Raw genomic sequence first — 24,351 nt, 5'->3', positions numbered from 1 at the left:
CGAGCAGCTTCCCTGGACAGTTTTGCGTAGGACGCGTAGTTGTATCTCACCACCCTTCATTAATCTCGCTTTCTTTCAATTCCCAAGATCAGAAGGTCAGACGAATCGCCCTGCCTGCCTCTACAGGGGTCAGAGACTATATCTGTGTAAGTTTCCCTACATTCTCCTCTCCCTGTACCTAAGCCTAGACAACTTTTCCAACGCCTTGCAAAGGCAGGCACCGAGGGCCAGCTCATTCAGACTGGCCTAAGCCAGTCTGGCAGGTGCCCTTCCCTGGCAAGCCGCCCAGGCCAAAGTCACAGCCAGCCAGGTTCTGGGTGGGGCTTGTTCTGCCTAAGCTATTATAACCAAAGCTGCCCTTATATGGTAGGGAGAGGCGGGTCACATTGCCTTGAAAGGAATTTGTGGTCGTCAGAAAGGATGAACCCGATTCGCCAATGGTATTGGCTCCTCAAGCTGTGGCTGGGACTTTGGGGCAGAGAAGAGGTTAGCCATGCAGAACCCTGGAGCCTCCTCCTAGCCCTGCCGCTTTCCGCAGAGGTCCGGGTGAGCCACATGGACAGAAGGCAGTTGTCAGAAGGCAGCTTGACCCACCCTGTGATAGGAACAGTGCTCCCAAGTGTGCAAATAGGCTCCAGTGAGGGGCCAGCTCTCACTGCCAGACCACACAAGGGCAGGATGACAGGAAGTCCCCCAACACACATGGTCAGGAACAAGTCTATTCCGATTGGGAATGGATGGGGATTATTGAAACTAAGAGGTAAATTCTGGGGCCTGGTGCGGTAGCCTAATGGCTAAAGTCCTTGCCTCGTACATGCCGGCATCCCATATGGTCGCCAGTTCTAATCCTGGCAGACCCACTTTCCATCCAGCTCCCTGCTTGTGACCTGGGAAAGCAGTCGAGGATGGCCCAAAGCCTTGGAACCCTGCACCCATGTGGGAGACCAGGAAGGGGCTCTGGGTTCCTGGCTTTGGATCAGCTCAGCTCTGGCCATTGCAGCCACTTGGGGAGTAAATTATCGGATGGAAGATATTCCCCTCTGTCTTTCCTCCTCTTTATAAATCTGACTTTGCAATAAAAATAAAAAAATCTTAAAAAATTAGGTGAATGCTGGCTATATCTTTGAATCAAACCCTATTCTCACCTGTTGTCCCTCTCAAAGAAGTTATTTTCTGGCCTTGCTATTCCCAGGTTGTTCAAGAGAGACTGGGGGAAACTATTAACTTGCCTGATGTCTGAGGCCCCATCCCACCTGTCACCAAGGGTCTCTCTAAAGTAGGGCCACGAAAACTGCAGATCAGTCTCTAAGCTGTACAGTAGAACTACTTAGTCATCAAATGTGGACTTCCAAATAGGCTAGGAGAAAGAACAAGAGTCTGAGAATTTCAATACAGATATATAATTTTAATATTTATTTTAAAATAAAATCAAGGCTGGGTTGCATGGCAAGGGAATGTCTGATTTGCAGAAGAAATCATGAAATTACAAGTCATTGGCAAGAACAGCCTTCTGCAGGCTCCCCACGGAACCTGCTTAGGAGATAAAGGAGGTGAATCATCCCCCTCTCCCCAGCAGGGCTTGGCTCTCCCCAACTTGCAAGAGAGGAATTAAGTCTTCCATTGCTTCTACCCTTTGCTACCAAGAGTTGCCTTCTAGGCCCAGGACAAACCCTGAACCAGGGCAAAGGTCCTGAGAACATGAGGGTCCCTGGGTTTGCTGCAAAAGCCACAAGAAGACCATGGATGGGGTCTGAGATCGCTGTGCTGGAACTGGTAAATACCATCGTCAGGGCCCCCGGGTGCAAGTACTTGAGTAGTCACAGAGGAAGAAGGATGGAAACCCTGGCAGAACCCAGCCCCCAGCACTTTCCCATGGTACTCCCTGAAGTCTCCCTCCCAGGGGTCCTCAGGTGGGAAAGCAGGTGACTCTTAATGAGTCACGGGGGTGACCGGGAAAGCTGAGGGGCCCAGCTGGGGAAAGGCTGGTCTTCAGAGAGGTATGAATGTGCAAGACAGAACAGGCAAGAGCATCCTTGTCTCCTCACCCTGGCTAAGGCACCGAGAGGAAAGCAGCGCAGGAAAGGTGAGGATGGGAGACAGAAGGGACAAACGGTCCCTTGGACCTGCTGGATGGGGACAAAATTATACATATTGGAAAAGGTGGGGACCACCACATAGGCGCCCCAAATTGTGCAAAGAGGAGCATCTGAGAAGCGGGTAATGCCACGCCTGCGTGTCCAATACCCACCACGCTCCCCTAACCCTGCTCCAGAGGAGGAGAAAAAATGGGATGTTGGAATTCAGGGAGGATATCACAGGACATTTCCCTGAGCCTTAGGTCAAGGGCTAGAGAAATAAAGCTATGTACACGCATGTGGCAATTTCCACTCTCCCTCTCCTGCTCGGTGCAGCACTCCCACTCCTGCCTTGGCTACCTGTTCACCATCCTTCTGCTAGGAGGGGAGCGAGGCAGCGACTGGCACTTAAGGGAAGGGTTCGAGCAACCTGGAGCTCTCAACCCTCCACTGGGAAAGGGAAGTCCAGGCATCAGCTTATTACTGATGTTGTATTATTATTTTTTAATCACCATCACTCTCAGACCCATCCTGATGGTACAACTGAGTGACCAGGTCACCCACCAGCTGAGATGGGCAGGGGCAGAGGAGGGTTGACCCAGGACAGGGCGCAAGCCTAGTTTCTCTGGACCCTCGAGGACCACACGTTAGCAGGAGCTGGTCTGCAGGTTGCTCTCTGTAAGCAGGGATGCGATGGATGAGGGATCGTAGACGCCGTCAAATTCTTCATCTGAGCTCAGTGCCTCGTGTTTGAGGGTTGACTCAGCAGCTGAGCGGGAAGCTTTGCGCCTGAGTCAGAAGGAGAAGATTGGTGAGAGAGGGGGATGGGAGCCACTGAGAGAGCCACCTTTCCCATGTTAAGCAAGTTCTGGTCTGCTAAGGCCTGGAGTTATTCACAAAGCACCCCCGTCCACCTTCTGCCCAACTAATCTGAGATTTGGCAAGACAGGGTATGGGATGAAAACTGAGACAGAATGAACCAGACTGACTCACAGGCAGTTTTGTGCTTGCACAGTCCCAGCTTAAGGCACCTTCGCTCGTGCAGCTAGGGAGGGGCCGCTGTCCACCTGCTCTCCTACCCAGCTCCCGGGGAGCAGGAGGGTGGCCCTTACCAGGAGTCCTTCTCCAGGGACTTGATGCGCGCCTGCAGCTGTTCATTGACCTCGTGCTGCTCCTCCAGCTCCCGCTGCGCCTTCTTCCTCAGGCCATCCAGGCGCTCGATTTCCTCTTCTGCTTCATCCACCTGCCGCTTCAGAGCCTTCACCCTCAGGCTCAGCTGGGCAAGATCCCAAGTCCCCACGTTAGCAAATGTCAGCTACCAGAGCCTGGGATAACTGTCCCTGGAAGAACTGTCCCAAAGACTTGCTACATGGGGCTCTCCTTGGGGGTTTAAAGGAATGAAGAGGGCTGGGTGCTTAGCTCAGCAGCAGCTTCTGGCATTCCATCTCAGAGTGCCTAGTTTGGGCTCTGGCTGCTCCACTTCCAATCCAGCTTCCTGCTACAGGGCGGCCTGAGAGGCAGCAGATAATAGCTCAAGTACATAGGACCCTAGGACCGAGCCACCCACATGGGAGACCCAGATGGAGTTCTGGCCTTCTGGTGTCAACCTGGCCCAGCATTGGCTGTTATAGGTATCTGGAAATGAACTAGCAAATGAGAGATCTTGCTCTCTCTGTTTGCCTTTCAAACAAAATGAAAATAAATGAAATCTTTTAATTAATGTATCAGGTAATATCATATAACACTCGGCAAGAGAACTGTAGATATCGCAAACACTCAAAACATAATGCTTACCACTGCTCTTAGTCTGTTCATCTAACCCGCCATCCTTATCCAAGGAAGGTCTGAGTTGGGCAGACGTGGGGGTTCCCTTGGCTTTTTGGTGAATGTATCATGTGTACACAGGTGCCCAGTCTGGCAGTCTCGTGTTCTTACCTGATCTTTCTGGTCATTGACATGCTGCCGCTCATCATCAATCTGGATGGACAGTTCTTTAACTTTCCGTTCCAGCTTCCGGTTTGTGGACTGCAGAACTGATTTCTCCCTAAGAAAGTGAGGCAGGTGATAGGGGGTGGCACTGTGGCACAGTATGTGAAGTCACCACCTTCAATGCCAGCATCCCAGGCAGGTGATAGTTCAAGCCAGCTACTCCATTTCCATTCTAATTCCCTGATGATAGGTCTGGGAAAGCAACAGATGATGACCCAAGTGCTTGGGCCCTGTCATCCACGTGGGTGACCCAGAGGAAGCTCCTGTCTCCTGGCTCTGGCCTGGCCCAACCTTGGCTACCACAGCTGTTTGGGAAGTGAACCAGCAGAAGGAAGATCTCTGTCACCTCCTCTCTCTTTCTGTAATTTTTTCAAGTAAAATAAGTAAACCATTTAAAAAAAAAAACCATAGATCTGAAGGCTGATCCGGCTTTAGGCTGGAAGGATCCAGGACAGATCCAAAGATAAGGGGCAAGGATTAGACACAACTCAGGACTTCAGGCTGGGCTGGCCAGCTTTGAGGTGAGCAATGGAGGAAGCCCCAGAAGAGCACTGCCCAGGAGGTGGGAAGACAGGGAAGGGGGAGGAAGGATGGGCTTGGGTCACCTCTCCTCGGCCTGCAGTCGCTCCTGCAGCAGCTGGTTCTGGGTCTCAAGCTGAGACAGGCTGGCACTGGGCTTCTGGAAGCCTTCGGAGCTGGCCAAGCGGCTCTTCAATTCCTTGTTCTGAGGGGAACAGAGGCCTTCCTGTTAGTGGTCCACTGTGCCATCCAAGCCACCTCCTGGGCTCCCCCCACAAGTCCAGCCCCTCCCTCTCAACCTGTCTTTCCAAGGAGATCTTGTCACATTCCAGGTCCTGCCGAGTAGAGCGCTCCTGCATGAGCTCTGCTCTCAGCTGATCAACCTGGTGGAAACCAGATATGAGAAGGGTTGAGGACGAATTACCACATGGAACCAAGTGAGGTAAGACCCGCAGGACGGGACCCCCTGAGGCCCCTCAGAGTCCCAGGCCACTAAGAAGTCTCAGCCTCTTCCAGGTAAGGGGCCATGAAAGGCGAAAAGGTCCTCCTTTATCTCACTGGGAAGCAGCCTCCCTTCTGGACCCAAGCAGCCCAGGCTAGTGGGCTTCTTTCCTCCACTCAGGTTATTGGATTCTAACTAAGCGAGGGTCCCCTAGGGGCCAATTCATCCCAGAGCAGCCCCAGGCCATGCACAAATGGGGGGCTCAGGAAAGGAATACCTGGTCCCGGCCACGATTGACCCGGTCTGTGAGCAGCTCCACGGTGTTCTTCTCCTCGTCCAGCTCCGCTTCAAGCCGTGAGACTTTCTCCTATGGCACAAGGACAGGATCTTTGCGCCCCACCCCACCGAGCTGCATGGATGTGTTCTCATCTGGCGGTTCTACCCGCATCTCAACTGTCACGTTGAGAAGAACATAACGATAGCTAGCATCTTTTTTTTAATTAAAATAATCCTTGATGCAACTTGCTTTTGGGGGTGACCTTTATGATCAGCAGGCCTGTATTCTCCATGACTAGCTGTGTAAGTTTATACTGGAATAAATTAGCTTTCAACATTAAAAAATATTTGCTACAAATGCTGGATACCCCGATGCCACAGCCAGGCAAGGTCCTTCTCCAACTCCAGCCTCCATAAGCTTTTTTCTCTGTCTCACCACAGTTACCCTGTGGACCTTATCCCTGCCAACATGGAATTAGTGCCCTCTGCTGACCAAGTTGTGGCATCAACACATGGCTCCTTGGCAGGAAGGTAGTCCCCAGAATCCACCATGGGGCTTCAAAGAGTTACATAAAAATTCAATAAAAAAAAAAATTAAAAGCTAATGTGAGGGCCAGAGTTGAGACGCAGCAGGTTAAGCCTCTACTCATTAGAGCACTGGTTCAAATCCAACAGCTCTACTTCCAATCCAGTCCCAGGAAAATATGCATGGGAAAGCAGCACAAGATGCCCCAAGATGACTTCCCTGGGGGAAAACTGGATGGAGTTCTACAGTCCTGGTTTTGACCTAGCCCAGTCTTGGCCACTGTGGTCATTTGGGGAGGAACCAGTGATTGAAGATCTCTCTCTCTCCTCTTTTCTCTCTTTCACTCTGCATTTTTTAACAAACAGATAACATCTTTTTAAAAAAGTAGTATAGGCTAAGACACATTCTGCCTTTCCAGTATTGCAGGACAGAATAGATAGATGTATTAATAAAAACAAACAGCTGTACATATTGTTCTTTCTTCAGAGTACTCTGTACAATAAATGCAGTATATAAAAGTGTCAGATTGTTGTTACGAACAGCACCTTGTAAAATTCCTGTTATATTCTTTTTAAAAAGTTGTATTTTAGATAGAATGTGTGGGGGGGAGTAATATAGGCTGGCATTGTGTTGTAGCAGGTAAAGCTACCAGTTTGTGTCTTGACTGCCCCACTTCCAGTTCTAGTAGCTTGGGAAAACTAGCAAAACATGGCTTAAGAGCTTAGGTCCCTGCATGTATGTGGGAGACCCTGAAAAAGCCCCTGGCACCCAACTTTGGATCAACCCAGCTCGGCCATTAAGGCCATTTGTAGAGTGAACTAGCAAATGGTTTACTCTTTTTCCCTCTTTCTCTCTCTAAAAACAAAAATCAGTGTATCCAAAGGAAACCCGTCAGTGACTAGCCGCTAGTTTTGATCTCTATTATAGAAAGAGGCTTGGAGTGTCCTGGCTTCTTTCTCCATTGAAATCGAGTCTGCTTACCCACCCCCATCCCCCATGTAGGAACTGGTGGTCCTCACCTCGAGCCCCTTCACCTGCCGGGCCCTGTCATCCTGAGAGCGCTTTTTGTTCTCTGCCTCCTGCTCCAGTCCCTGCAGTCGCTGGGCCAGCAGCTCTTTATCCAGCTTAGCCGAGTCTCGTTCAGCCTGGGATGCCTGAAGGGCCTGCCGCAACCTCTGGGTCTACAGAGGAAAATGCAGCAGCTCATTGTAATTAGGAGGTAGGATGTAGGGGTTGAGGCGTGGGTACAGTCTGCCCCAGGATGAGGGGAACGGGGATAAAGAGGTAAAGATGTTTATAACATGCAGCAGAGTTTGAAAGCCACAACTCCACAGACAATACACCTGTGGCAGACACTTCTTCCACCCTATCCCACATTAGCACATCACTGCAAGGGGTTGGTCCAGGACTCGCAACCACACGTTCATTGAAGAGGCAATGCCCTTCACACCCAAGGACATTGAGATGATCCACACCCAGCAGCCATTTCAGCTCCTACCTCATCCTGAAGCCGGCTCAGGCCCCCAGAGGTCTTCTCAGCCTCACTGGCCCAATCCTTGGCCTGACGATGGGCATCTGCTACTTCCCGCCGGGCCTTTTCCTTATAATCCTCCAGCTGCGTCTGAAGCTGCTGCAGAGCTTGCTTGGACTCTTCTCCAATCTGCTCCAGCTAAAATGGAGACAAAGCAGTTTTGAGCACTGTACCCCAAGTCACCAAACCACACTCCCAAGACTCTGCCACAGGACCCTTCTCTGCTAAGGCAGCCCTCTCCAATGCTGTGTGCGCTAGCTCTCTAGTACAGTCAGTAGTTATCCACAGATGCCTCTGTTCAAATCCTAGCTTTGGGGCACCTGTGCCATGGTGTAGCAAGTGTAGCCACTGCTTGTGGTGCTGGCACCCCATGTGGGCTCCTGTTCCAATCCCAAATCGCAGCTGCTCTACTTCCAATCCAGCTCCCTGCTAATCCTTCACCTACAAGTGCCAGCATCCCATACGGATGGCAGTTCGTATCCCAGATGTTTCCATTTCCCATTCAGTTCCCAGTTATGACCTAGGAAAGCAGTGGAGAATGGCTGAAATGCTTGGGCCCCTATAGCCGCATGGGAGACCTGGAGGAAGGTACTGGCTCCTATCCTTGGATTGGCCTAGCTCTAACCATGGAGGCCAACTGGGGTGTGAGTGAACCAGCAGATGGAAGATCGCTGTCTTTCCCTCTTTCTCTCTCTGTAACTCTGACCTTCAAATAAAAATAAATAAATCTTCAAACCATAACTCAATCACTTACTTACTAGTAACCATAGACAAGTCACCTGTCCTCTCTGGGTTCTATTTCCTCATCTATAAAATGGGATAATAATAGTATCCATGATGGAAGGCTATGTCATTTAATCATATAAAATATTTATAAGTGCCTGACGCGCTATAGTAAACATAAATGACCATATTTCAGCAAGCCCAAGGCATCAATAATTATAAAATACACAACTAAGAAAAATCTGCCAACTGAACTATAACATATCATTAATTATATGACCCAATTTCAGAAAAGATTAAAACATGCACTTTGGTCTTATGTTGTAGTAAGTTAAATCACCTCCTGGGACACTGGCATGCAATGAGTGCTGGTTCAAGATCCAGCTGCTCCATTTCCAATCAGCTCCCCACCAATGTATCTGGGAGAGTAGTGGGAGATAGCCCAAGTACTTGAGCCCTTGCCATTCATGTGGAACACTCAGATGGACCTTCTGGCTACTGGGTTTGACTTGAATCAGCCCTGGCTACCACAGCCATTTGGGGAGTGAGCCAGCTGGTGGAAGATCTCACATTCTCTTTCACTCTGTCTCAAACTCTCATTTTCAAGTAACATTTTCTTTTTAAACCTATGCACTTTGGGGGCTGGTGCAATGGCTAAACTAGCTAACCCTCTATCTGAAAGCACCAGCATCCTATATGGGCATTAGCTCGTGTCTTGAATGCTCCACTTCCTATCCAGCTCTTTATTTATGGCCTGGAAAAGCAGCGGAGGATGGCCAAAGCTTTGGGATCCTGTGTCATCATGGGAGACTTGGAGGAAGCTCCTGGCTTCAGATCAGTTCAGCTCCAGTCATTGCGGGCACTTGGGGAGTGAACCAGCAGATGAAAGATTTTTCTATCTCTCCTTTCCTCTGTAAATCTGCCTTTCCAATAAAAATAAACAAATTTTTTTTTTTAAAAAAAGGGCAATGCATATTGGAACAACTATTGTTTTCTTTTGTTTCAGGGAGAAGGAAAGACCCTAACTAGCTAAAAGCAATATGTACTTTTTACTTCGTTTCTCCTTCCCTTCCCCTGCATTCCAAGTTCTGCCCATGAGGACTCTTACACTGTGATCCTATGGGCTTCTAAGGGAGAATCCTGGGGCTGACTCTCCAAGAGTGAGGACCCGAAATAATTGAGCAGGAAGTGGAGGGGGTGGCGAGCAAGCGGCCAAGAGGCCAAGGAGAAATGTTACTTCCTTCAGATTTCACCTTGGCCTACCCAACCCTGTACTCGGGGAAATCAAGGCCCCCTCCCCTCCCCTCCCCTCCCCTTCCCTCTCCTCTCCTCTCCTCTCTTCCTCAGCCCCAAGTCCAAGCTGTCCTATGAATGGGCCTCTTGTTAAGGTTCCTGGGCCATCCTGCCCACCTCCTTGTTGAGCCGGTCCACAGTGCGGTCCAGCAGCCGCTTCTGCTCTTCCAGCTCAGCCTTGCTGCGGCGCAGCACCTCGCGCTGCTTGCCCTCCTCCTCCAGGGCCCGGTTCAGGGCCTGCTGCTCCTGACCCATGCGTGCCAGCCCTCGCTGGGCTTCTTCCAGCCGGACCTCCAGGGCTCGCTTGGCGGTCGCCAGGCTCTCCTCTTCCTCTTGGGAGGCGTTCAGGGCCTGCTCCAGTCGCTGTTTCTCTGCCTGAGGGGATAAGGGGAGGCGGGCGGGGAAGATAGGCAAGCTAGGCTGGGAACACCCATCTGGGGCAGTGTATATCAGCTTCAAGGAATTGCTAAGAAGTGAAGGCATTTGACAATCAATGCCTGGGCGCCTGGCAAGGGAATCCTAGGCTAGAGACCCCGGAAGGGGAGGAAGGGGTTGGGAGCAGGTGCATAGCTTGGGCAAAAGCTCTCACCTCCAGCCGCTGCACCTTGTCACGAAGTCGTGCCTCCACCGCCTCCCCGCCTTCCGCCAGGCCGCGTGCCTCCTTCAGCTGCTGCTCCAGACCCAGGATGCGTCGTCGGAATTCGTCGTTTTCCTCCTGGGTCTCGCGAAGCGTGGTCTCCACCGCGGCGCGCCGCTTCCCCAGCACCGCAGAGTCCGCCTCGGCTGCCAGCTTGGCCTGCGGACGGTTTAGGGAACGAGCGGCTCAGACCTTGCGCGCCGTGGGGACCGCAAGAGACAGGGTGGCCCCTTCACGAGAGGCATCCCAGGGATTCCAAGCCATGGCTCAAGGCTGAAGCCAACGCCTTGCACTTCCCCTGGCAGGTCCAATAGAGCATGCACGCGGAGCACAGACAGTCAGCCGCCTGTGGGTACCTACCCCTCCGCCTGCACCGTCTAAGCCCTGGGCCCACTCCCCTTGCCTTGGAAGCGTCTTCACAGTCCTGCCTCAGCTGCTGGATGGTCTTTTGCAGCTGGAGGTTCTGCTGCTCCAGTTCCCGGCCTCGCTCAGCCTCGACGTTCAGGGCAGCCAGCTGCTTCTCCAGCTCACGGTCGCGGTTCCGCCCTGCCATCTCCCGGTTCTCCAGCTGGGCCTGCAGCTCTTCCAGCTCCTCCTGGGTATTGCGCAACTCCTACCAAGGGAAGGGCCAGACTGAGATGGCAGAGGCGTGGTCAAAGTGCAACCTTCAGCCAATGCCAGGGGGATGTGCAATGGTGCAGTCACTTTGGAAAGGGCTGGGCAGCTGTGCCAGTAAGTCAAACCCTAAAACCTTAGACCAGCAGCTGGGCCAGAGTCACCGTGTGCCACCGCACTTTTGGTCCTTTGCTATACCCTGGAGAGAACTGAGAATATAGGTTCCCACAAAAACTGGAGTGTGTATGCTCACCACGGCTTTATGCATGATCCCTCAATGAAGAAACAACCCAAATGTCCAAAGAGACAAAGAGTGTGTTTCTCTAGAGAGGAGTACTATTCAGCCATGAAAAGGCCTGAAGCACTAAAATAGGCCGCTACTTAGAGGAACCTGACAACATTCTGCTATGTATGGGAAAGAAGCCAGAGTCAGCAGCAAAACCATACGTGGCTATCTGAGGATGCCAGTCCCATGCAATATCTAGATGAGGCAGATCCAGCAAAACACAGAATAAATAAGTTTCTCAGAGGATTGGGAGCACGACTGCTAATGGGTACAAGTTACCTTTCTCAAGTGATAAAAAATATTCTAGCATTCGATACTGGTATGGTTTGCAAATCTACACCTTGTGAGTACATTCAAAACCAATGAACTGTATACTTTAAGAGAATGAGTTTTATGGTACAGCAAATATTACATCATAAAAAATGTGGATAGGGCCCAGCGCCGTGGCCTAGCGGCTAAAGTCCTCCCTCGCCTTGAACGCCCCGGGATCCCATATGGGCGCCGGTTCTAATCCCGGCAGCTCCACTTCCCATCCAGCTCCCTGCTTGTGGCCTGGGAAAGCAGTCGAGGATGGTCCAATGCTTTGGGACCCTGCACCTGTGCGGGAAATCTGGAGGAGGTTCCTGGATCCTGGCATTGGATCAGCACAACACTGGCCATTGCACTCACTTAGGGAGTGAACCATCGGATGGAAGATCTTCCTCTCTGTCTCTCCTCCTCTCTGTATATCTGACTTTGTAATGAAAATAAAATAAATCTTAAAAAAAATGTGGATAGACAGTGGATGATGGTATGGATTAGTGATTGGCTGCTTAGAAAATATATATTGGGCCCGACGCGGTGGCGCAGTGGTTAAGGTCCTCGCCTTGCACGCCCGGGATCCCATGTGGGCGCTGGTTCTATCCAGGCAGCCCCACTTCCCTTCCAGCTCCCTGCCTGTGGCCCGGGAATGCAGTCCAGGACGGCCCAAAGCTTTGGGACCCTGCACCTACGTGGGAGACCCGGAAGAGGCTCCTGGCTTCGGATCGGCCATTGCGCTCACTTGGGGAGTGAATCATCGGATGGAAGATCTTCCTCTCTATCTCTCCTCTCTGTATATCCGCCTTTCCAATAAAAAAAAATAATAAAAATAAATCTTAAAAAAAAAAAGAAAATATATATTGAAATTCAAAATATGTGGCAAAATGATAGTGCAGCTCTGGGTTTTTTGTTTGTGTTTTTTTAGTTCTGATTTCTTTTCGAAAGAAAAGTAAAATATAAGTTCTGGTTCTAATTCTTTAGCCATGAGCTACTTCTGACATTCACCAAGAACCATAAGTGGGTAGGCCCAGCATGATGGCTCAGTGGCATCTACTGGGATCCCATATGAGTGCTGGTTGGTGTTGCAGCTGCTCCACTTCCCTTCCAGCTCCCTGCTTGTGGCCTGGGAAAGCTGTGAAAGATAGCCCAAGACCTTGGGAACCTGCACCTACATGGGAGACCCAGAAGAAACTTCTGGCTCCTGACTTTGGATTGGCTCAGCTCCGGCCATTGCGGCCACTTGGGGAATGAATCAACAGATGTAAGAACTTTATCTCTGTATCTCCTTCTCTCTGTAAATCTGATTTTCCAATAAAAATAAATCTTAAAAAAAAGAAGAAGAAACCACAAGAAGGCTAAAGGACAATCTTATATAGAGAGAATATTCAAGGATTCAATGTAAAACATTAACAAAATTAATTAGAAGAAAAAGTGGATGGTCTGAGTTGGGCCTGATTCATCTGTTTCCCAGATGTATATTTTGTTTCTTAGTTAACTACTGGATAAAATATACTTCATATATAAAATCAACAAAACATTGATGCTTTTTAACTTCACTCAGCATAATCAATTAACAGAGACTGTCTGGAGGGCTGTTCACATTCCCTGTGTCACTATCTATAGTGAGCCGACTTCAGACTACCCTGGATATTCAAGTTCAAAACAATGTTAAAAAATTGTGAGATTCATATCCACTTCCCCAATCTCTCAGAAGTTCTCCTGAGAAAGCACATTCTCAAGTTTCATAATCCATCAATCTCCAAAGTTTATTTGGTTAACATTTATTACATTTTTCTCCACCACATATTTTGCATGATCAGTTTTCTCTTTATCTGGAAAGCAGTCATTGACAGCTATATCCTTACTCATTTAAAAATAGGACCACCATGATTACAGGGCTGTCTGCATAGTAATAGTAATAAATAACGATTGATTTACTAATACTAACTGAGCAACTGTTACATATCTACTGTAATGAGTCCTTACCTTAAAATGTATAGATAGCTTCAGGGGCTATCAAAGCCAGCTTCCAATAACTAATGATTTTTATGGGGCTGACAGAGTGCCACTGAATGCTGAGCCTCTCTGCAGCACCTGCATCCTATATGAGCATTGGTTCATGTCGCGGGAGCTCCACTTCCAATCCAGTTCCCTGCTTATGGCCTGGGAAAGCAGCAGAAGATGGCTCAAGTCCCTGGGACCCTGCACCCGTGTGGGAGACCCAGAGGAAGTTCCCAGCTCCCAGTTTTACTTCAGCTCAGCTGTGGCTGTTGCAGCCACTTGAGGAGTAAATCAGTGGGTGGCAGATCTCTGCCTCTTCTTCTCTCTCTGTAACTCTGCCTTTCAAATAAAAATAAACAAATCTTGTTTTAAAAAAGATTTTTAAATGTATCTAAGTCACTCAAAATAATGAATTACCATTTTATCCTTCAAAAGCGAAAACACCAGAAATATGAACATTGAAAGAACAGAAATATTGGAATGTTGGAATAAACAGAAATATTAGAATGAACGGAAATATTGGAATGTTCATTTCAACTTTATGACCTTATCATTTGTTGGGTCTTCTAAAAATATCATCCATGAATGGTAAAAACACAAATAACTTAAAAAAAAAAAAAGAAAAAAAGACCGCAGAGGAAATTGTAACATCAACCTCACGTACTATGGGCCCATCAGCAAGGCTGTATTTTGAAGACTGAGGAAACGAATGTGTTTAACACCACAATCTTTTAATTCCCCATGTCCAGATCGTATGTTCTCTAAACAACCTTCAGACAACAATTTGGCTTCCCATGTAGGTCATCTGGCCATGCCACGTGATGCTATGTCTCATTGTAAATTAATCAACTGTCATCCTAACTGTAAACATTTGCTTCCTGAACACAATTACTAAGCCCCCCACAGAAAAGACAGAGCAGCTTTTGCTATGCTGACCTAATTCATTTTCAAGCCTACAAAAATGACCCTGGAGTTTCACAAATCCACCTAAACGCTGCCACCCATGAAGGTTCTTGGGAGGCAGCCAGGAGCCTCCGGCCATACCCCATCCTAACTACTGACAGCCCTTCCTGTTACAAATTGCTCAATTCAACAGGGAGACCAGTCCTACCGTGCCAGAAAAAGAACATTAGGGCAAGCCCCAAAGCCAAGCATTCGGAAGATGGCCCACCCGGGCCAGAGACCCTGGAGGACCTGGCATCCCGCCCCTCACCCCGCCCCAGCTCCCCATACCTTCTTAAGCTCATCAACCTGGTGGGTATCTCTCACACCAGCTCTGGCCTGCTCTAATTCTCTCTGCAAGGCCTCCATCTTGTCCCCAAGCTCCTCTTCCATCTCCTCCTTCTCCATCCGCAGCTGCAGGAGTCTAAGCCCAATGAAGGGAGGTAGGCAAAAAAAAAAAAAAAAGAACAGGGTCAGGCCTCCTGCCTGGAGGAGGAGGTTCATAGGACAGTGGAAACCACCTTCCCTAAGCACTCACTCCCAGGAGGGAAGGAGGTGGGCCAGGAGAGAGGCAATCTGAGAAATGGGGGGAGGAGGGGCTGGGGGCATGAACATGGAATAGATAAGAGGTCCAGGGAGCAGGTGAGCATCTTACTCCTGTTTGGTGGCTTTCAGCTCCTCCTTGTTCTTCTGGAACATGTTCTGCCAGTGCCCCGTCTCCTCGGAGGTTTCCTCCAACTCCCGCTGCAGCCCCCGCACCAGGGCTGACATCTTCTGCCGCTCAGCCTCCAGCGCCGCTTGGTCCTAGGGAAGGCAAGAGTCAGATGCCTTGAGGCTTGGAAGGAGGATTGTGTGTCAAATCAGAACATGTGGAAAAGAAGGCTTGGGTCCACTGGGCACCAGGCCAGCCACACCCAGGCACCCTGCGGTAGATGGGACAAAGCCAGCAAAGTTCTTTCCCCAGATCCCCTGCCCACCCCTCCAATGCCTATGGGAAGTCTCCTAAAGGACTTGAGGCACCACCCATCCTCACAGCTACTGACCTGCATGCCCTCCCACTGCCTATACAGGTCCTCTACATCTCTCAGGTGTCCTTTAGGGGGACTTCCCAGTCACAACCAAGAGAAGCCCAGAAGTACAAGACCCGAGCAGCCCTGCTCTCTGGCAGCTCCACGCCGCCCTGGCCCTCGACACACCTGGGTTGCATCCTGCATGCTCCTGCGAAGCTGTTCTGTGTCTCGCTGGCACTGCTGCCGGACAAACTCCACTTCCTGGTCACGAGAGGCCACCTCCTCCTTCAGCGCCCCCTTCAGGGCTGTCAACTCCCGCTCCCGGAGCCGCAGCTGCTCTTCTACACGCTGTTTGCCCTCCAAGACCTCTTCCAGAAGCTCCCGGGTCTCTACGAGGTCCTGTGGAAAAGAAGGGTAGAAACATAAGGGTACCCATATTAGGAACCATCTGCCTACTAATTCATTCACTCATCAGTTAAAAAAAAAAAGGAATCAAGGGACTAGTATAGTGGTGTAGCAGCAGGTAAAAGCCTTTGCTTGCTAAGTTGACAGCCCATATGGGTGCCAGTTTGTGTCCCAGTCGCGCCACTTCGACCCAACTCCCTGCTGACGGTCTGTGAAAGCAGTGAAGGATGGCTCAAGTGCTTAGGCCCTGGTACCCACATGGGAGAGCCAGAGAAGCTCCTAGCTTCTGGTTCCTGGTTTTGGCCTGGCAGTACTGGCCAGTGCAGCCATTTATTAAGTGAAAAGAAGGAAGTCTCTCCCTCTTCACATTTCTCCCTGTAACTCTGACTTTCAAAACAAATAAATAAATCTTAAAAAAAAAAAAAAGCATCAAGCACTCATGTGAGGCACAGTACCAGGTGTGTCTGTCCCCCAGGATGCCTAGATAAGACAAAGGAAGCTTACCATTCTGGGCCCTAGTTGGCCTGACACTGAGGCCACTGAGTTGGCCCCCCCCCCCCGCCACTGAGTTGGCCTGACAGCAAACCCAGGAGTACCCAGTAACAAACAACCTACTCCCTGCACTTTGGGGAAGCCATGAATGAGCAGATGAAGGCTTCCCAGCTAAAAAGGTGGCCAGGGTCAGGGTACGCATGGCCCGTCCCTACCTTCAGGAGCGCATCCTTTGCAGGCTCAGACCCCTGCACCTGCTTCAGCTTGCTCTGCAGCTCTACCATCTGCATCTCCAGCTTGTGGCGTTCGTTTTCGCCTTGGTCCAGGAGGCGCTTCATGTTCTGCACCCTGATGATGGGTAACATGATCAAGCATGTATGTCGGGTGGTTTTCTACATACTTCACATGTAGGGATTCTCAGAATTGCCTTTTTGCTCCAAATATTTTTTTCTATTGGATATATTTTGTAGATGACATACTTTTCACTGACACCATAATTAAAGGCTAAATAAAGACTTCTTGTTCCACCCTCAGCAAGGCCTCCCGGGACTACCTGATTGGACACCACACCCTGCTCCTGCACACCTGGCACTCTTCATCTGCTTCAACCTGCTCTGCTTACCGCCTTCACACACGCTCCACATGCGCTTACACAATAGCTCTGTTTACTGTGTATCCTCTCACCAGAAACTGGGCTTCGGCGAGCCTAGAACCCCTCACCTGTTGGCTTCGCAGGCGCCTAGGTCAGCATTCACTGCAAAAACACCTGCTGATTGGGGGATGGATCCTCCTAAGGATGCTGTGAGGTGGACGCGATTATGAAGCCCATTTTACAGACCAGGAACATGAGGTACAGAAGCAAAATCAGACAGCCTCACTCCAAATCATACGCTCTATTACTGAAAGAGGAGGTATCTGGGGCTTCTAGAGAGTTTTCTCTATCTCCTTTGGTCCTTGTGCAGAGTGCTGCCCTCTAAGTCTGGCCCCACGAGTGCTAACGGCTCCACTCACTCCTTGGTGCTCTGCTGGGCCTCCCCCTTCTTCCTCTCCAGCAGCTCCTGCAGCCGCTTGCATTCTTCCTCCTTCTCCTCCAGCTGCCGCTCCAGCACAAGCCGGGAAGGCTCCAGCTTCTGCCGCTTCTGGAAAGCACAAGAGAATAGAGTGGGAGGGAAGTAGGGAAAGGTTTCCAGGAAGATCAGGACCCTGGGAATGTCTAACAGTTGTTAGCTGCTCACTTTCTGACAAACACTTTATCCAGAGCATGTCTGTCTGTACTTCACTTTCTAACAAGCCTCAGTGCTTGTGATGGTTCAAAACATGTCCACAGGAGCCAGCAAGATGGCACATCATGCTAATCCTCACCCTGCAAGCACAAGCATCCCATACAAGCACCAATTCAAGTCCCAGCTGCTTCACTTCCAATCCAGCTCCCTGCTCATGGCCTGGGAAAGCAGTGGAGGAAGGCTCAAGTGCTTGGGTCCCTGCCCCCCACATGGCAGACTTGAAAGCAGCTCCTGGCTCCTGGCTTTAGAATGGCTCAGCTCTGACCATAATGGCCATTAGGGAAGTGAACCAGTGAATAGAAGACCTTGTCTCTCACTGTAAAATCTGCCTTTCAAATAAAAATAAATAACTAACATTTTTAAGTACATCCACAAATCCTCTCACAGCCCTTTCAAAAGGTGAAGCCCAACTTCTCTGGAGTATGCACCAGACTCAAGGAATCCCCTGTAACAAAAGGAAATGAGGAAGTGATAGATCAATTCTGAGATTGGAACATCAGAAGGCCAAACAGCTTCCTCCTTCCCTTTTGTAGAAGCTTGACTCACTCTGAAGAAGAAAGGCAGTGGGCATACTGCAAGGGGCACCAGTTCTGAGAAGAAATGTGGACAGCTGGGGAACTGAGGCCTCCAACCAACAGCCACGTGAGCAGCATTTCAGCAGAACACTCTGCAACCTTACTCCATCAAGTCTTCCAATGATGACAACCACAGCAAAAAAGCTTCAGTAACTTACCCAGAGCCACAACCACCCAGCTAAATTCATGCCCTGGATTAAGCCAGGGGTAGAGACTGTCCAGCTCTAAGTGATATAAAACCCATACATTCATGTGGTCTGGCCCTGCCAAAGCAACTGCAGGTGGGATTCAAAATGCAATACATCTTCAGCAGGCTAATGTTCAAGCTGATCACTCTATGGCCTGTGAATGATGTCTGAAATAGCCATATGGCTCCTGGCAGCAAGCAGATTCCCACCCCTGGTCTGCTTGATAGGAGTGATTTGTCACACAGCAATAAACAATTGAATCATAAGCAACAGTACTATTACTCTGCACACTCTATAGCTGAGGATACAGGAGCCAAGGAAATTTAAACAACTTATCCAAGATGAGCTATGCACTGACAAGTACCAGGTTTTGAACCCAGCTGATCTGACTCCACAGCCCTCCACCTTATCAGGACACTACATTGCTTTCCAGAAAACAAGCAGTTACGATCCAAATCTCACTGGGTATCAACTACATAGAAGGCAACTCTGTGAAAGAAGGAAACAACATTTGATTAATGGGTACAGAGGCTTTGGAACAAAACTGAGCTGGGAGTGGAGATGCCGCCTGGGACACCCACATCTCATATCAGAGTGCCTGGGTTTGCATCTTGGCTCCGCTTCCAGTTCCACCTTTCTGCTAACGTACATTCTTGGAGGCAACAGATAATGACTCAAATACTTGGGTGCCTGACCCCCACAGGGAGAACCAGCTGCAGCTCTAGGCTAGAATGGGCATTTGGGGCGTCAATCAGATTTCTCCTTGTTTACCTCTGTTTTCATTTTTTAAATAAATAAAAACAAACATAAAAATATTTAAGAGAGAGTCCGGCACTATAGCCTAGCAGATAAAGTCCTTGCCTTGATTGTGTCTCGATCCCATACAGGCACCATAGTTTGTATCCCAGTGGCCCCTCTTCCCATCCAGCTCCCTGCTTGTGGCCTGGGAAAGCAGTGGAAGATGGTCCAGGCCTTGGGACCCTACACCTACATGGGAGACCCAAAAGAAGCTCCTACCTTTGGATCAGCTCAGCTCTGGCTGTTGCAGCCACTTGGGGAGTGAATCATCAGATGGAAGATCTTCTTCCCTGTCTCTCCTCCTCTCTGTGTATCTGACTTTCCAATAAAAATAAATAAATCTTTAAAAAAAAAAAATTAAGGGAGTAAGTCTAGACTGCAACTCAATAACCACACGTAATTCACTTAATTTCCCTGATGTTCAATTTCCTCAACAAAAAAGGGCCAAAGATGCCTTGCATACTTAACAGGGTTGCTGTAATGACTGCATGTTACCAGGATAGTATCTACTACAAAAATTACATTAAAAGAAAATGCACCTCAGGGTCAGTGCAGTGCCTTCACGGAGTCATGTCCTGCTGCTCCACTTCCCATCCAGCTCCCTGCTTGTGGCCTGGGAAAGCCTTGGGACCCTGCACCCATGTGGGAGACTAGGAAGAAGCTCCTGGTTCCTGGCTCCAGCTCTGGCTGTTGCAGCCATTTGAGAAGTGAACCAATGAATGAAACATTTCTGTCTCTCCCTTTCTAATTCTGACTTTCCAGTAGAAATAAATAAATATTTAGGGGGAAAAAAACCAGCTCATATTATTCCAACATTATCACAAGGATGAAAAGAACAGAGGTAGAGAGAACCGAAGCAAGTGTCTCAAGCTTCATGCAGCCATTAAATGGCAGCATCTGAATGGGAACTCCCCCAGGCAACTTCAACGGAGGTAGCTGGACCTCCTGTGACTGCTGCCGCCCATAGAGCTTCTGGGGGCCCCCCGATAGTCCTAGCTGGGACCAGGGTATCTGCCCTCGTTTGTCATCTCACAGCACACAAGAGGGCTCGTTCTGCTGCTAAGCAGAGCCAGCCTGGTGCCCCCCAGGCCAAGGTTTACTCCCTGCAACCCTTCAGCCCACCTGCCCCTCACCTTGATCTCTTCATCCAGCTTTTGCTGCAGCTCTTCCACCTGGCGGCTGAGCTCCCCCTGCCCTGCCAGGGCCTTTGTGGAGCCAGAAGAATTCACTACCTGCCAAAGATTTCAAGGGTGGGAAGTCAGGATCGGGTCTACATCTAAGCCCCCGGCGGGCCCTCGAGGACCTCCTTCCTCCCCTTTGTGCACACCCGGACACAGTGACTCACCACCAGTGGCTGCACCTGCTCCATGACCAAGCTGACCTTCCTCCTCACAGAGGCCTCGCTCTCCGAGCTTCTGCAGAAGGATACAGTATTGAGGGTTAGGGACCCGAGTCTGGGGAAGGCTGATGCTGGCAGGGAAGGAAGGGGACAGGTGAGCCACTCACCCCTCCCTCAGGATGCCAAAGATGGTGGCTTTCATGTAGTCTACACTGCCGGGTGGGGCTGCCTCCTGCTGGTCTCGGAGAAGGTCTGGAGTTGATTTCAGCTGCCAAAAACAAAAGAGAAAAGAAATGGGAATCCTGGCAAACGGCCTGCGTGATATCCAGAGCAAGCAGAAGTAAGTGGCAATGGATGCTACTTGGGGAGTGGACGAAGAGGGGGCAGGATGAAGAGGCCTGCAGAGTGGGAGAGAAGCCTGGCTGCAGGCTGGGAGAAGGGCAGGCATGAGATGTCTCAGCCAGCTGGGAGCTGTGTCACACTAACTCATCGCTGATGACAGTTAGTTAGGCTTTACAAATGAGTTACACTTAGGATGCACCAAAGCAGGCTCACTCCTCACCTCCTTGCGTTCCTGAGTGGGAGAGAGAAAGATGTACAGTACCCTGGAGTAAGGAACTTTCCATACATCCCATGCCTGCCTTCAGTCGGTCACACACCCAGCAAGTGCCAGGACTGGAGCATGGGGGCCCTGACAAGTTCCTCTGCAGGCTTCTGAATATTGATTTGATCTGTTAGGTCTGCTGTCTTTAGAATTCACCCCTGGAAGCACCTTGTGCATGTCAGTAGCATCTCTACAGTGGCTGGATAAAGCCGAAAGCAAACTGCAGAGATTTCCCCTTCTCCGCCACCCCTGTTACTGGATTTAGCAGGGAAGTCCCAGGGCTGATGAGAAGGGGCTGGGGGCTGGAAGGTGGGGAGGTGCTGGGTCTGACCTGCAGCACAGCAGGGTCCGGTGTCCTCCCACGCGGCTCCTCAAAATTCTGTAGGACCCAGTCCTGGGTTTGACGGGAGCGGTTGAAGCCCCCGAGAGCACTCTGGCTCTGGGCCGACTGCTTCGAGCCACCTGTGTCGTTGCTGTATTTTGGGCTCGGGGTCCAGTGGTCAGGTGACTGGCGCTCCCGTGCCTCCACAGTGTCTCGAGGCGGCCGGCTATCCAGGCTCTGGCTGCGCTTGCGCTGTTCGAAGGCCAGCGTCCGCGATCGGCGACCAACTCTGCCCCGGGACTGGCCCGTGCCTTTGCTGTCAAACTTGTTGATGAGCGAGTCCACAGAAGACAGTGGAGCGGTGTCAATGGTGCTGCCTGGGGAAGTCTCTTGGGGAGCCAGCTCCAGCAAGCTGGCGCTCCTATTGCTGGAACCCCCAAGGCCAGACCCTGCCAGTGAAGCCTGGGACTGGGACCGAAGCAGCCTTCCATTCCAGGGGGTGCCCAGCTCCTCATCGGAAGTGCTGCTCTGCGAGGGAGCAGGAAACCCCTTGACCTGAGAGTAAGGGTTCTCTGGGAGCTCCGAGTCGGAGCTCAGACCTCCCGGCCCCCCTTGGTTGTTGCCTCCTTTGATTTGAACCCCAAAGGAGTCACTGCCTTTCTCCCCACTGTTGAGCACCACAAAGGGTTGCCCCGCAATGCCTTGCACACGCACGGCGACTCCATAAGAACTGGCCCTTGCATCCTTGGCTGGGCGTCGTCCACCACGACGCAGGGTGACAGGCTCCATGCCACCTTCCGGCTCTGTGATAAAGCGAATCTGCACTCCATGGTCAACGGGACCCCGCAGCTCAGCCATTGTGGCTGCCTGCTCCATGGGGAGGAAGAGTTCTAAAAACAAAGACAGGAATTTCATCTCAGAATGCTTGAAATGAAAACCCAGATACCTTGGGGCAGGGAGTATCACTGCCTGTGATGCTGGGATCCCATACGGACAGCAGTCCCCACTGCTCCACTTTTGATCCGGCTCCCTCCTAATGTGCCTGGGAAAGTTATAAGGAATGGTCCAAGTGCACGGCCCCTACACCTTCATGGGAGACTTAGAAGCTCTTGGATCCTGACTTTGGCAGGACCCAGCCCGACCCAGCCCTGGTCTGCTGAGTGAACCTGTGGGTAGAAGACTCTATCTCTGGCTCTCCCTCTTTTTCCCTTTCTGTCTTTGTAACTCTTTGCTACAAAAAAATAAATCTTAGAAGCGAAAAGAAAGGACACCTGAGCCAGCCATTTGCCTCAGTGTGTGAGTTGCAACTTGGGACACCCACATCCCACATAGGAATTCACACTGGAGTGCCTGGTTGGAATGCCAACTCCTCCTAATTCTAATTCACTTTCCCAATTTCCTACAAATATGCACCGTTGGAGGCAGCAGATGATGGCCCACATACCTAGGACACTGTCACTCACATGCGAGACCCAGATAGAGTCCTGGGCTCTTGGCTTCAGCCTGAGTCACAGATCTGGCTATGCAGGTGTTTGGGGAGTAAACCAGCAAATGCAAGTGCTGTCCCTCTCTTTTCCTTTCTGTCCTCTCTCTGCCTTTCAAGTAAGACAAGGAAAAAAAGTCCCAGAAACCTGCATCTGCTCGCTGCTGAGCACTTGGTCAGGGCTTTGCACATGGTGATTCTCAGACTTCATCCGAGTAGCGGATCAGCTGCAGGGCCCATTAAGACACAGGAGGCTGGACATGACCCCAGAGCCGATGACTCTGACTCAGCAACTGGGAATCTGCAATCCTAACCACGTTTCCAGGTGAAGCTGCCACTACTGACTCAGAGTCCACTCTCTGGGATCCGAGACCTAAAAGAGTCTACCTCCTCTAACACAGTCCTGGGAACCCGGCTTTGTTAAGAGTTTAAAAGTTTTGGGGGATGCCACAGAGGCTCAACAGGCTAATCCATAGCCTGCCATGCTGCCATCCCATATGAGCACTGGTTTGTGTCCTGGCTGCTCCATTTCTAAACCAGCTCCCTGCATATGGACCAAGAAAACAATGGAGGGTGGCCCAAAGCCTGAGACCCTGTAACCCCATGGGAGACCCCGAGGAATCTCCTGGCTCCTGGTCAGCTCTGGCCATTACAGCCATTTGGGAAATGAACCAGTGGATGGAAGGTCTCTCTCTGTCTCTTCTTTTCCCAGGAAATATGCCTTTCTGATGAAAAATAAATAAATACATAAAAGTAAATCTTTGAAGAGTTTAAAGATTTTGCTTGATTTTTCACTCATGCTCTATATAAGCCACGAGAGGCCTCACTTCTCTGAGTGGAGGCAGCCTCCAAGTGTCAACTAACAGATCACATCCCTCCCACAGGAGAAAAGGGGGCCTCCCTGTCAGGGCTCATTCGGAATATAGAATGCCTCCCTGAGTTGCATCCCTTTCCAAGGAAGATACTCAAAGAAACTGACAACAGCAATGTGAGGGAGAAAGGCCAAGGGGGCAGGGAGAGCCAGTGGTGGGGGTCCCAGGACAGTAGATTTGTCCTTCCAGAGGTCCCCACGTACCACCTTTCTCCCACTTGGTCCAAACTAAGGGTTAGCAAATGGAATGTGTTTCAGGCATGCTCTGGCTCCAGGAACGTGAGGAGAGGTTCTCTTCGGAGCACATAAAAATTCCCCACCCCTTCTGCTAGCTTCCATTGGAGCCTAGCACCAAACTGGAGGAGGAACCTCTCAAGTGCCAAGCGGGTGCTAAGCAGCCAGGGAGACAGTGGGGAGGAGAGGAGGGAAAGGCAGGGGTGGGAGGGGCCGAGACCCAGGTAGTGAGGGAAACTGGATTCTATCAGAGTTAGAGCATTCTTGGCATTCCCAGCCCTTCCCCTCAAGGAAAAGGAACAGAGGGAGGAGTCCAATATTGGGAAATGGTCAGAGGACGTCTTGGCTCTGGGATGTCATTCCAGGACCCAAGGAGAGCAATGTGCCCTCCCCCAGGACACAGCTGGAGCACAAAGGTTTACCAGCTTATCAGGGCTGTGCAAGCAGGGGTTTAAGGTAGTTCTCCAAACCACTTACTCACTACAAAAGGCACTGGATGAGAGCCAGGGTCAGGCTCGGAAAACCTAAGCTCTGCACCCAGGGGGAAAAACACGCTACTTGCCCGAGTCTCATCTTTCTCATCTGTGAAATG

General features: G+C 50.4%; 1 protein-coding gene across 2 annotated transcripts; it reads right to left on the bottom strand.

Annotated features, from left to right (window-relative positions):
* Positions 1-1,440: 1,440 nt before the first annotated feature.
* Positions 1,441-22,047, bottom strand: CGN (cingulin). 2 transcript variants are annotated; one of them, XM_040998544.1, is made up of 20 exons: positions 21,181-22,047; positions 20,413-20,513; positions 20,255-20,321; positions 20,040-20,138; positions 17,074-17,201; positions 16,278-16,410; positions 15,352-15,564; positions 14,811-14,959; positions 14,447-14,579; positions 10,415-10,624; positions 9,964-10,170; positions 9,492-9,749; positions 7,326-7,496; positions 6,847-7,008; positions 5,303-5,392; positions 4,883-4,966; positions 4,670-4,788; positions 4,011-4,119; positions 3,188-3,351; positions 1,441-2,864 (listed from the first exon to the last, which is right to left on the bottom strand). In XM_040998544.1, the coding sequence occupies exons 1-20, from the start codon at positions 22,045-22,047 to the stop codon at positions 2,723-2,725; spliced, it is 3,606 nt and encodes a 1,201-aa protein (XP_040854478.1). In that variant the 3' UTR covers positions 1,441-2,722. The 2 variants fall into 2 exon arrangements, with proteins under 2 accessions (XP_040854478.1, XP_040854479.1); XM_040998545.1 differs by having other exon boundaries at positions 20,040-20,111; positions 20,252-20,321; positions 21,181-22,042.
* Positions 22,048-24,351: the final 2,304 nt, after the last annotated feature.

This window comes from Ochotona curzoniae, unplaced genomic scaffold (genome assembly GCF_017591425.1).
Source record: "Ochotona curzoniae isolate NIBS_2020 unplaced genomic scaffold, NIBS_Ocur_1.0 scaffold_1037, whole genome shotgun sequence".
Lineage (NCBI taxonomy): Eukaryota > Metazoa > Chordata > Mammalia > Lagomorpha > Ochotonidae > Ochotona > Ochotona curzoniae.
This window is presented reverse-complemented; position numbering and strand designations above follow the sequence as displayed.

What these genes read in the sequence shown, in the direction of transcription:
- CGN (XM_040998544.1), bottom strand. Translation starts at nt 22,047, where the DNA reads ATGGAGCAGGCAGCCACAATGGCTGAGCTGCGGGGTCCCGTTGACCAT. An exon ending in GGCAGGTGAAGGGGCTCGAG is followed by an intron (nt 5,393 to 6,846) that starts GTGAGGACCACC and finishes CTTGTGCCATAG; the next exon opens with GAGAAAGTCTCACGGCTTGA. An exon ending in TCCCTGGAGAAGGACTCCTG is followed by an intron (nt 2,865 to 3,187) that starts GTAAGGGCCACC and finishes CTTCTGACTCAG; the next exon opens with GCGCAAAGCTTCCCGCTCAG.